This window comes from Zeus faber (assembly GCF_960531495.2).
Source record: "Zeus faber genome assembly, chromosome: 21".
Taxonomy (NCBI): domain Eukaryota; kingdom Metazoa; phylum Chordata; class Actinopteri; order Zeiformes; family Zeidae; genus Zeus; species Zeus faber.
The window spans coordinates 13,728,959-13,742,086 of NC_137208.1; the positions used below are offsets into that span (position 1 = coordinate 13,728,959).

The 13,128-nt window shown below is 40.5% G+C and overlaps 1 protein-coding gene across 1 annotated transcript in view; it reads left to right on the plus strand.

The window, feature by feature from the left end:
- Nucleotides 1-13,128, plus strand: part of col7a1l (collagen type VII alpha 1-like) — an 84,347-nt gene that overhangs the window by 21,070 nt on the left and 50,149 nt on the right. The window contains exons 14-28 of the mRNA XM_080022618.1: nt 1,688-1,801; nt 2,020-2,169; nt 2,829-2,966; nt 3,438-3,584; nt 3,859-3,978; nt 5,871-6,017; nt 6,124-6,396; nt 6,546-6,685; nt 7,948-8,071; nt 8,217-8,360; nt 8,466-8,653; nt 8,757-8,837; nt 9,244-9,261; nt 9,355-9,381; nt 10,278-10,343. Coding sequence (XP_079878744.1) covers nt 1,688-1,801; nt 2,020-2,169; nt 2,829-2,966; nt 3,438-3,584; nt 3,859-3,978; nt 5,871-6,017; nt 6,124-6,396; nt 6,546-6,685; nt 7,948-8,071; nt 8,217-8,360; nt 8,466-8,653; nt 8,757-8,837; nt 9,244-9,261; nt 9,355-9,381; nt 10,278-10,343 — 1,877 coding nt within the window. The remainder of the gene's footprint in view (nt 1-1,687; nt 1,802-2,019; nt 2,170-2,828; nt 2,967-3,437; nt 3,585-3,858; nt 3,979-5,870; nt 6,018-6,123; nt 6,397-6,545; nt 6,686-7,947; nt 8,072-8,216; nt 8,361-8,465; nt 8,654-8,756; nt 8,838-9,243; nt 9,262-9,354; nt 9,382-10,277; nt 10,344-13,128) is intronic.

The window sequence follows — 13,128 nt, forward strand, 5'->3', positions numbered from 1 at the left end:
GTCAACCTACGGGATAGGATGGCGAAGAATATCTTCCCCTCAACGCTGAGCAGTGAGATGGTTCTGAACTGCTCGATGTTCTTAGCATTCTCCTCCTTGGGAATCCAGACACCTTCTGCACATACATATACATATATATATATTTTGTTTATGAATTCAAATTTTAATTTGACTTGAACGTGATTGTTGGTTCTAGAGTTGGTCTTCTCACCTATCACCTAAAACCAATTTTTGTATTTTTGTATATAGTTTGTGTGACGTCTTCAATAAATCTTTCAAAACCAAAAACATTTCTTGCATTGTCCCACTCCCACTCGCCTCCAGCCTCATTCCTTTGTCTGACAGTCTGAAAGAGAGAGGGCCCAACCTGCTGCAGATCGACACCTCTAATGGCCCCCAAAAGGGGTCATGAATTTTCAGGTCATTAGCTAATGGCTCCTCTAACACTGTGGGTCAACTGAAATAAAGTTGTAAGCAGTTGTGATAAAATCTTGTTTTAACCTTTTTAGGTGTCAGATTTGGTCAACAATTTTGACTTCATTATATACCCAAGACCTTGATGAAAAACTTTTGTATTGATAAAACAGTTCGTCAGCACAGTATATTCGAGTGTGTGCTACGACAACATTTCTGGCGGCAACACAAAATACAAAAACATACTATTTACATCTTGTCTGTTTTAGATCTATCTAAAAGCTGCATAATGATACTGACCAAACTACTGATGGCATATTAATGTAGCTGTGATTTTCCTTCAAAGTGATATATCAAGATTCAAGAGATTATTTGTCACATACATATACACACACATCATACATATGCAGTTGAATGTCATGACACCCGGGGATGATGCACAATAAGCTCTAAAAATACTAAAATGTGCGTAACCGACACGAGGGGCTCGTGCAGGCGGTCGCAAGGGGCGGCGCAACAATCGTGATTCTGGGTTCTATAATTATATAATAGAATTAATTGTGTATGTTGTATTAAATATACATTTAAATCCTCCTTAATGAGACTTACCTTAACTTACCTCCAGTATGTGTGTATACAGTATATGTGTGTGTATATAGATGTGTGTGTATGTGTGTGTATATATATATGTGTGTGTGTATATATATGTATTTATGTGTATATATATATATGTGTGTGTATATATATACTATATATGTGTGTGTGTATATATATGTGTGTATATAAATGTATTTATATATGTGTGTGTATGTATATGTATATATATATATGTATGTAATCACTTTGGAGTAAGTGTGTAATGGTGTGTTAAGTTGATTATATTTAGATAAATATCAGACCACACCAAAATCACGCTCTGACGCTTCTCTGAATTCAGCTTGGTCTTTAGAGGGTAAAACATCGGCCCAGAATTTCACAATCCGTGCGTCGTAAATATAGTAATTATTTTGAAAGAATAATTTTCCGACAATATAATATTATTATAATTGTTGTAACTAGGAATTGTTTCAACCAATGTTGATGTTTGTGTTCTTAACGTCTTCTCGACCTACTTTAGTTGTTTTTATGTTGTTATTTGTGTTATCTTTTTTTTTTTTCGGCATCATTGAAAATGAGGGTTCATACCGCAGTGTATCCCCGAGAACTAAAAGGTGAAATGAAATGAAAAAATGTAATATGTTGTTATTAACTCTCGTTCTCCCTCCATTTCAAGCTCCTCTGGGCTACGTGTCCAACTTCAAGGTCGCGTCTTACACCAGTAGGTCTATCGAGGTGGAGTGGAGTCCCATTGTTGGAGCCACTGAGTACAAGGTTTCCTGGCAAACAGGTGTGTTAATTCATTTCATTTTAATTGACTTAATTGTACTGCTTTGTCTATGAATGACTGTTTCTGGAGGGCTCCTGTAGTACAATTCCTGTTCAATACATTTCGACCCCTTGTCCTGTTTTTATTTATGACATCTAATCAGAAGTTCTCCACAGAAGTCTCGTCGGCCTAAATTCATATTTGTGTTTTAATGAAAGGGCGCTTGTGTTTGCAAATAGATGGTACTAACCCTCAGTCTCGTTACCTGGATCGGAGTGTCCTGTTTCACCGTATCGAAGATTTAAACCCCAAAACCAGCTACATGGTCAGCATCCACGCTGTGTACGGCAACACGGAGGGGCCAGAAATCTCCCTCTCCCAGCTCACAGGTATGGGAATATTTATAAAAGCTTTATTTATTATATTATAAAACGTTTTTATATTGGGATGAGATAAGCAAGAATATAGCCTTTTTTTCCGTCTTCCTTCATTGATTTTGTTGGCAGAGGAAACGGAAGTTCCTCTGCTATCGTTATTAAAAAAAAAAATCCTAAAAACCGAATACGTTATTTTACTTTGATATATCTATCTGGTCTCTGGGTGTACTTTGCTCATCATGATCAGCAACCTTGTCCTTAGATCGAAATAGCCCTGAGTCGCCGTCGAGCGCTGAATGACTTGATATTGTAATTATGTGGGTTGGTACCAAGGGCTTTCTTTTCTGGGGAATTCTTTTTGTGTCAGCGTGATTGACAAATCATGTATTTTGTTTTCCTGTTTTAACTTCATTCCCTGTCGCTGTCACTTGTAGTGCCGCTGTTAAACACTCAGTTACTGTAGCAAGGCTGCTATCAGTTCGTCACTGTCAACGTCCAAATACACAGTTCCCGTTTCATTGCTCCGACAAAAAATACAAAATGTTTTGGGTTTTTTTTAATTTTCAATAAATACATTCCACCTGTACAGTTGTGTGTTGACAACCTTTAGGGAAATTGCAAAATACTTAAAAAAAAAAAAACTTAATTCCACATGATAATTCCCTTCCCAGCCGCTGTGTCAGAGTCGGATGTGATCCAGGCGGTGAGGGAGGTGAAGGTGGTGGACATCGGGGTGAACACCTTCACCCTGTCCTGGAGAGCCGCGCCCGGAGTGTCTGGATACCAAGTCTCCTGGAGTCCCTTCCTGGGTAACACTCGCTGAGCGCACTTTTGTTTTTTTATATTTTGCTTGGTCATTTGATCTCCAATTAGATCATCTGTCGTCACCTTGGGATGCCGTTATCACCAAGTCTTGGTGATAATAGCATCAAATCAGCTCCTTCAGCAACATCAGCACCAACATAAGAGAAAGAGAAGATGCACTGCACCCTACTGTTAACCTGCTGTAGCCAACGTTTTGCTTTAAATATACTGCGGCAATTGCAAACTATTAAAGTTTTGAGCAACTCAATGCTAATATACATTTTGGTAACCAATATTTTAATAAGGGTTGAAAAATAGCGAACATAAATTTATCATTATTACAAATCTTTACTTATAATTTCCTGTTTCAATTCGGCATTTTTAATTGTTTGACTGATCCATCTTATTTTTTGGGGCTGTGAATCACTTTGTACATGTAAATGAAATAACGCCTATTATTGTGTCCTTCCCTCCAGGGGGCGATGAGAAGTCACAACTGGTTTCTGCTCCCACAACCACCTTCACCATCCGCAACCTGCAGGAGAGCTCCGCCTATAAGATCCAGGTGTCGTCCATGCTGGGGAGCCGGGAGGGGAGCCCCGTCCTGGTCACCGCACGCACACGTAAGGGCCTCTGCCAGAGAAGGTTCAGGATTCAAAGAGGGAGGTGAAATGAAAAGCACGGAACTCAAGATGATGTACAAGTGAAATCGTATACAAGTACGACGTCGAAATCAGTGATAATTGTGAACAATTATATCCTTTGATTGCCCAGTCTTACTACATGATGTCAGAATAGGCCTTTTTTTTGGACCTCAAGTCCTTTTAGGGGATTTAAAATTTAACTTAAATCAGTATACTTTAGTTAACATCATCCATCGACCATGTTCTGTTTCAGTGGATCTTCCCAAAGTGAATGGCTTTGCTGCCCTGAACACGACAGACAGTGGAACCGTTCTGAACTGGACCAGTGTGGCAGGTGTCTCTGGTTACCTCCTCAGCTGGAGGCACATATCAGGTCAGAGGTTTACAGCAGACAGGAACAAACATGAATTTAGAGTCACCAATCACCTAGGTAAAAGTAATGTCAAGATTTTACTGTATATATCCGACCCACTGCAGAAAAACCTACATTGCCGGGCATTTCTAAAATCGCCAGGAGCACCCAAATAAGTTGATGAAAACATTCCAGTAGGAAAATGAGATCTTTCCAGATTCCTGTTCCTTTGTGGGGGGTTTTTTTATCTCAACGTATTTTCAAATCCGAGACTGATTCCTAAATAGTAGATAAATGTTAAACCGTCGAGTTAAATATTCCCGTAAGGTTACATGGGGAAACACAGTTCACTTACCGAGACGCTGAACAGCGCTGAACAACGCCGTTGATCATTGCCTTTATAGCGACCGTCCAGGTGAAGATCATTCCTCCATATTCCATGTGATGTGAAGTCACAATGTGAAACCGTTTTCATAGAGTTCAACCTTTAAATATAACTAGTTTTACACACACACACACACACACACACACACACACACACACACACACACACACACACACACACACACACACACACACACCTGGAGACATTGTTGTGTGGGCGGTGTAATCTGCGAAGGAGAAAAGCTGACGTCACTTCCGTAAACAGATGGTTAAAGCGCAGCACGCGGAGCCTTCCGTTCCACTTGTCTGTGAAAACGTTCATCTCCGTGTTGTTATGGATGAGGAGAAGGGGGTGGCGGAAGCTCTAAATCATATTGCAGATCGGCTTCACAATGAGGGTTAGAAGAACACATGAAGTCACAGCCAATTCGTCCTGATATTTATTAAATATACTTATATAAAAGTATAAAAAATATATATATATTTATCATGTACTCGTCGGTTTGAATGTTTTTTTTTGAACGTAATTGCTATTTACAATGAAAATAAGACAGAGGCGAACGCTGTTAGCAGAAGGCAATTTAAGTTGTACTGATGATACCTGTGTCTTCTACATGCAGTAACACAGCCTAAGCTCAGTCGTCAACTCTCACCTTATGTTGTCCTGGCGCAGAGGGAGACGGGCAGATGTTGTTATAATCCATAATCCATCCTCTTGTTAAACATGGACTTTGATCGAATAAACTGTATACCGTTTCAATGCCCGACAAAATGTATCCTGGTGGATCCAATTTTTTTTTAATTATTTATGCCTGTCATTAATGTCCTTCTGTGATCAATGGAGTGGATCGCTAATTGACGATTGAATCGTCCATCTGCCCAAGCCTATGATGGATACAGTATACTGTATATATACACTTTTTATATGGAATGATTCATCTTGGCTTAGTTTTGTATTAAAGACCCCTCTCTCAGCTCCCAACTGGCGTTTTGAATTAGTTTTTAAAATCATTGAATGATCGGAAATGATCAGTTAAGCAACCCCTGAGTTCTAATATTATTTTAGAGTCATATGATCGATGAGGAAAATTAGGGGTGATAGTACTTATTATAAAATAGAAACGATTAGTGCTTTTGCTTCACCAGCCACTCTGACTTGGCTTGACAAAACCTCAACTCAATCAACTTCCTCTCAGTCATTAAGGCCCACTCAGCCAAACCCTGCTTCGCTCCCTCCTTTTAATTCGCTGTGACACGGTCACAAGAGTTGTAATATTGGTATTAGGTTAGCCAATTCCTCATGATGACGGTGTTATTTATTCTAACATGAGCATAGACTGGCCGTGAAAATGATTTTTCTTTCGGGAGATGTACTTTTTCTTTGTTTTAGACAAAAGGTCTTTGACATTAGTGCTGCCAGATAGACATTGCAAACCTTGACTCACTAAACCATGGATAACTACTGTATAAGCCATAAGTTAAATAAACTGTCTTTATACTATTTATGTGTTTTTCTTTTGTTCTTTCAGAGTTGGAGACTAAAACAGAAACACTCGGTCTTGGTGTCACCTCCTTTAAGATCAGTAATCTACTGTATGGCAGAACCTATATTTTTACAATCAGACCTTTGTATGGCGAGGTGGAGGGACCTATAACCACAGTCTACCACAGGATATGTAAGACAGCACATTATGATAAAAGCTCTTCTCAGAAACATGCAACAGCGTTTCTTATATGCTAAGATATCGTCTATCTAAATGTTTATCTATCTATCTTTCTCAGTGGCTAAGGACCCTCCACTGGTCCCGGTTCAACCTGCCCCTGCCACAGTGGCCCCCCATTCCTCCCACATCACCACTGCTTCACGGGCCAGGACCATCCCCAATACCACTGCAGCTCAAGCCGCCAGGAGAACCCGGAACCCCACGGCAAAACCCCCCACTAAGACTGCCACCCCTAAGGAGCCTCCCAGCAAACCCAGTGTTGCCAACACAGCACCAGTTACCCCTGTCCGGACTACCACGGCCATTAAGTCCACGCCACCGCCTGGACCAGGTACCATAGAGAGAAAGTCTTATTAAGTTGCAGAACGTGGTGAATGTGCTAAAAGATAATACAGTTGACTATTGTTTTTGTTTTTCTTTTTGTACTACTGTGTTGCATGGAGTATTTACTACGTGAGCGTTTGTTTTGTTTATTGACAGTATGCGGTAAGGCAAAAGCAGACCTGGTGTTCCTGGTGGATGAGTCCTCAAGCATCGGTGCTAACAATTTTATCAAGATAAAGGACTTTATATTTCGCGTGGCAACGTACTTTCCCGTCATCGGTGCTCAGGGCACACAGGTTAGTGTATCAAGTGGAAGATGGATTTGAAGATTCTTGTACCGGATCGTTGGCCATTGCAGCTTCTTTCAATTTGTTGGAGTGGAACTCCACCCTGGGTCTTACCTCTTCCTTTCTCAGCAAGGCTGGAGGCATACACCATATGGACCTGTACCAATCCAAATTTGCTCCAGCTGTTTTCACTGGTGCTTTGTAGAAATTTAGATTTAATCACTGATGCCTCGATAAGCCGAATCAATTGAGTTTTGCTCTGTGATGGAATTTCCCTTCAGGTGTGGTAGCAGAGATCGGTACTAGTTGATAAACACGCCTGGCAAACGATTTATTTGGTAAAATTCAGACCAAATGCCAACTTTTTAATCATTTGCTGAAATTTCATGAAAACCATACACACTCATTGTGTTTCTGTATTCCAAACTACAAGGGAGCCTACAGTCAAGTGAAATGAAAGAAAATAGACTACAGAAATAAATACGTAAAAACGAATTGTACATTCAAGGATTGTAGCCCTGCATAGACTCTGATGTGCGTGCCTTTATTTCACTTTGGGTTGATGAAGAAGATTGGATGTGATAAACCTCTGACTTTTTCACCACACCTATTGTACATCACAGTACTTAATAGAGCTGACTAGAGTTTTAAACTGAAAGTATCTATTTAGTGATCTGTTTGCTCTCTGTTGTGTAATGTACCTAGATATATAGATTAGGGCTGGGCAATATATCGCTAAAATATCAATATTGTGATATTAGACTAGATATTGGCTGGGATTCTTTTCATAATATTGTGATCTAGTTAAATGTTGGCATAAAGGCTGCATTACAGTAACGTAATTCAGTTTTCTGAACTTTGTAGACTGTTCTAGCTGTTATAATCAATGCCTCTACCTGCTTGGTCATAATGTCCACATAACTAATGAGTGTTTCTTAAATATTTTTTGTTTGTAAATGTCTTGAAAGCAATAGTCATCCACAAAATATTGTCAAATGATAACTTTCGCGGAATAAATACAAATATATTATGATATTTATTTTATTTAGTATTGCCCAGTCCTACTATAGATGCAGGGGAGTGTGATTTGGCTTACTCAATGGCCCCAAAAATCAAAATGGGTCCAAAATTCATGTAAAAAAAAAATAATAATAATAAAATAAAATTCATGTACTTTTGTTCACATTGAACGCCTAATTAATAAATGAACTTGCCAGGGTGAACAGTGTGTTTTAAAAAAGAACAGAAAAACCCCTTCTCTTCTCTCTCAGGTAGCTGCGGTTCACTACAGCGATGATCCTCGAATCGAGTTCCCTCTGAACGGCTTCAAAGACAGGAACTCTTTGCTCAGGGCCATCAGGGGGCTTCCCTACGGCGGGGGCAACACCAAAACAGGTCTCCCACATGCACAACTCACATGTACACACACACTTAACATCACCCTTTAAACAGGGTTGTATTTGACATGCAGACTGTTTTTTTGCAAACAGCACTTTCTCATTATCTTTTGTCGGCTTGCGTATTATCTTTTTATCCACAGGGAAGGGCATCACTTTTGTACTGGAAGAGATGTTCCAGGAGTCCCGAGGCATGAGGCCGGATGTGGCCCACGTTCTGGTTCTGATCACAGACGGCCGGGCGCAGGATGACGTGCTGCCGCCCTCCAGGATTGCTCGTGCTCTTGGTCAGTCCCTGATACCCCCTGACCTTGTCAGCGATCAATAAAACTGCTGGTTATGCTCCTACATACGGTGTAAGTTGCTCCTGTCGTCATTATTGTTCTGTGCAGGTGTCAGCGTTCTGGCAGTCGGGGTTTCTAATGCAGACACCGAGGAGCTGAGGAAGATAGCAGCACCCACAAGCTATAAAAATATCTTCTTCTCTCAGACCTTCGATGACTTTGCTTCCATTGAGAGAGAGTTCATCAATAATCTCTGCAGCGAGTCACTCCTGTCTGAGTTTAAACGCGATGACGAGGTGAGTGGGGGAAAAAGCGAAATTAAGATTCACTATCAACATAAGTCCGATAGTTTGCCGTTTCTTGAAACATGCTCAAATGTAAGGTATTCTGGTCTGTTAGTCCGCGCAGTTGGACACACCGACGGAAGACCCCAAGGAGCTGGCTAAACCCAAGGGACCCTGTCCAACCCAGTGTATGAAGGTCAGTACCTCCTTACGCAGGGAATTTAGGAAATTCAACAAGGAAATTAAGGGAAAAGTTATTTATCCCATTTCTTTTAGAATCTGGTATTCAAGGCCTTTCTCTGAGATCAGCTCTAAAGGATTCGGTTGAAATGGTTATTAAGTGGCTGTGGATGAGAAGAAAACCAATTACTCTCGGACCATGACAATACTTAGGGATGGAACTGGTGGCACTGAGTAGACCTGAAAGGTGAACTCCGGGTTAGGCACTGGGAAGTTTTCATTTTGTTGTAAAAGTTGTTGCAGAACGATATTGTTTCATTTATTTGCATCCCTGTTTAAACAAAACTTCATGATTGTTTTTTAAGTTATTTTGATTAATGGCCTTGACTATTAATCCTTTGTTAATTACTTTGTACTTTCAGGGACAGAAAGGTGAAAAGGTGAGTTCAGTTCATCTGTGTTTCCACTATAAGTAGGATGACAGTTACGATTCTGTCTCTCACACCTTCTATAATTCCATTTCTGTTCCGTAGGGAGGCGGGCTTGGACTTGGCGGTCTGGTATGTTTCACGAATGTGAATTGAAAAATGAATTTTGTATTCTCACAAGAAGCTTTCATTAAAACTTAAACCTTTATTCTATTGAACTTCATATCTCTCTTGATTAAAATGCAAAGCTGCTTTGAGACATGAATTGTAAACATGAAATTATCCGGATATTACCCGGAGGAGCTGTATGTGTGAACGCGAATGTCCGAATCATTTGACCTGGACATTATCTGGACTTTACCCAGCCAGCACCCTAGTACAAAGTCCGCATGATGTCCGATTGAGAGGTATGTCTGACCGGAGCAGGTGATTGTCCGGAGCATTCACAGTGAGCGAGTGGGAGTGTCGCGAGTTGATTTATCATGCGCCAGTTATTTACCTTCCTGTGCATCTTCGTGCATGGAGTGTAGCTGCTGCGTACTCCTTTCTGCTTTCCTTTATATTATTTATATTTCCACTTTTTCATTTATATTGCAGATATGTCCAAATACATGGAGTATCAACGCAAAAAAAAGCCTAACTACTGATAAGTCTGTAGCCTAGTCCGCCATCTTGGGTGTGCTGTAAAACTCTGCAGTATCACTGCATCACATCCTGCCTCCTGCGCGCTCTACCCAGGCTCCGTCCCTCGTCTAAACCAAACAGTATTTCCAGGTGGTGTAAAGGCATCTGACATGGACAATCTCCTGTTCGTGTGTGAAATGTGTGAAAGGGTAAATCCAGACAATGTCCGGATAATCGGGTCCGGACATTATTCGGACATTGTCCAGAGTGCATGTGTGAAAGCAGCTCAAGTGTGGTACACTTATGAATAAAATCTGAAACTTGTGTATAAATCTGCCGAATCCTTCCTTTTTAAAATCACAGACTTACAAATGACCAGTTGTTTCATTGGTGTGTGTTTGTAGAGATTTAAGCCCAGCCCTGGAGAATATGATCCGTTCAGAGCATCCAAAGGAGAGAAGGGGGAGAAGGTAGGGGACGCACACATACTCACGCACATTCCATCTGACCTTAACAGTCTTAGACTCAGGTTTGAGAATTTCGTTTAATCCTGAGTTTTATTTCATAGATGCATGGATAATGAATGAGAAAAAAAGCAAAGCTTGGAGATCAAACTTTCATGTTAATGTCAAACCTTGTGCCTTTGTCAAATTAAATTTTAGGCTGCCTTTCATCATCTGGCCAGGGACAGCACATACAAATTAGCCTTTTGGACTAATTCTGATTTACAGCTTTACTGTTTATTAATGGACATTGTCCCTGACCAAAAAATATAGTTATTCATAGAGTGATTCAGATATTCATAGAGGGATCCTGGCAGGAACCTATCTAACTGTGCAGCATTTCTCTCTGCTCTCCCATTATTTTCTTTATTATTGCGTCAGCAGGTGCGGCTGAGGCATCAGCTGAGGCATCAGCTAAAAAGGGAAAGTCACGGGGGTCGGAAGTAATTTAGATAATCATCAGCTTACTTCATAAAAGCCAAATTCTAGCATCTTCTCCCTCTCTGAGTGGGTTCGGTCACCTGCACACTGCTTCAGTTGTCATCTGCTGTCTGTTACATTAATGTATTAGTCTGAAGTCACCTTGGCTGCTTAAGCTAAGTTAGTCTCAAGAGCCCAAAGAGCTTTACTGGACCCAAATTTTGCATATTAGAATTTAACTCCTAACCCTAAGCAAATCCATAGTAAGACTTATTTATTTCACGATGAATGGCAGTGCCAGCATGCATAAATAACATGCTTCTTGAGCTAGACATTTAGAACTTTTGGTGCTAAAATCAGTTTGTGGCAGTTTCACTTGCAACACGCCACCCAAGTGGCATTGTCAGGGACCTCCGGCACACAGACACAGACGACGGGGGTTGTAGACACCAGTTTATTGTAGTGAGTTGGGTAGCTGGAATTAGCCCAGGAGCAGATAGACATGTGTCGTGACAAGGCTGCTTGCTTTACCTGCTGCTTGTTAGACGAACAGCCCCTCTATTATTTGTCAAAAATGCACGGTGGTGACTGTGGAAGGAATGTATGGTTTATGGCAGTGATATGATATGATGATAATTGAGGAGGCAGCCTCTAAAAAGTGACTGGCCCAGTCCATTTCCCACCAACCGCCCTGCAGTGACTGAGCAGGGACTGTGATACCACGTTCATTTTCAAACTTTTTGGAAAGGAGACACACATCTGGGACTGGATCTAGTTTGATTTTGAATCTTGTGTTTTTAGTAAATTGTTCTTACCTTTTTTTAACCTTTCACCCTTTTCTCAATTTAGTTAGTTACATTTATAAGCATTCATAGTATTTTGAAGGGGGTGTGTCGCAGGGCAGCCACACCCCTTCCTCGTCCCCTGTTGAGGCTCCAAGCGTCTTATGAGATCATCAGACTTGGTGCCGATAGTGATTTTTGTGATTTTTCCTTTCCTTGGTCCATCTTCACCGATGGGTGAGGAATAGCTGTTGAATGTGTTACAGCTGCACTTTTCCACATGACTGACCCTATCTCAGTGCCTCCAGCCATCGACTTAAACCGCTGAATGATAGAAATGCCGATCAGTATGTAAGACAGCACTTTATGGTCAGTTGGTCTGATACTGGCCAAAATCACTGGATCGGTTATCGGGAGGAAAAAGTATAATCCAAACCATTAGCCTCAACTACTACGTAAATGTTTAACTAAACTTTGAGCGACACGCCATAAAGAGACATGTGTCACAACCTGCATCACAGCCAGTGCATACTCCTCCACGGAACAAAGAGAGAGAGAATTCAAAATGCCTTACATAAAATAAATAGAGCATAGAAAACTAAAGAAATTAGAAAAATATAAAAGATAAAATATAATAAAAAGTCAGTGTTTTAAGTGATGTTTGCATGCAGAAAAATAAATCCTTTTGGGTACTATAAATGACACTGCTTCACTGTTTCAATGCTTATATTAATGATTATGCCTATAATAAACAACAAATATTAAAACATATTATTGATATTTGTGGCAAGGATAGCATTTAAATGGAAATTCTACATTGAACTGGTTTAACTGATCGATAGACCAATGTCTTTGCGGCTAGCAAATGCATTGTGTATTTTAATAAGTGGCATTGTGTGTTTAGAACAGCAGCAGCATTGTGTGTTTCAAACAGCAGCATTGTGTGTTTTGCACCGCAGCACTGTCTGTTTCGAACAGCAGTGGAAGTGGCAGATTTCATACCTCCTGTGTTTCCGTTCACAGAGAGATATAAGTTTCAGGTTCCAGAAGGGCAGAAGCTGAATGAGAAGATGGGTACTCTGGCTCTGCAAAACTGAGTCACGTTGTGGGCTCCGTATTTCTTCCTTTAGGGGAGTAGAATATTTGTTTCATAGTTCGAGCATGATGCTTTACAGACAGCTAGATTAAACAAAGTGCATCCAGACAAATGTATCATTAACAGCCTAGTTGTTTAAGAGAGGGAAAAAGATCAGTATCGGATTGGTATGGCAGATACTCAAGGTTGCGGTATTGGACATGAAAACTTGGTGTCAAGCCTTCCCTATTAAATAACATAGATACTGTTTTTTAATGTTTATGAAGAATTCTGTTGACTTAGGAGACCGTCAAAAGTGTAGCTGACATCATAACGGGTCAGCATAATATATCATAGTTCAGTATTTACTGTACTGTATGTTATTTATCTATGCAGTGGGTGGTAGTGGGGGTAAACCTCCTTGCAACTGTGGAAAAACATGTTTGAATGTGGAATGTGGTTTGATAGCTGTTTG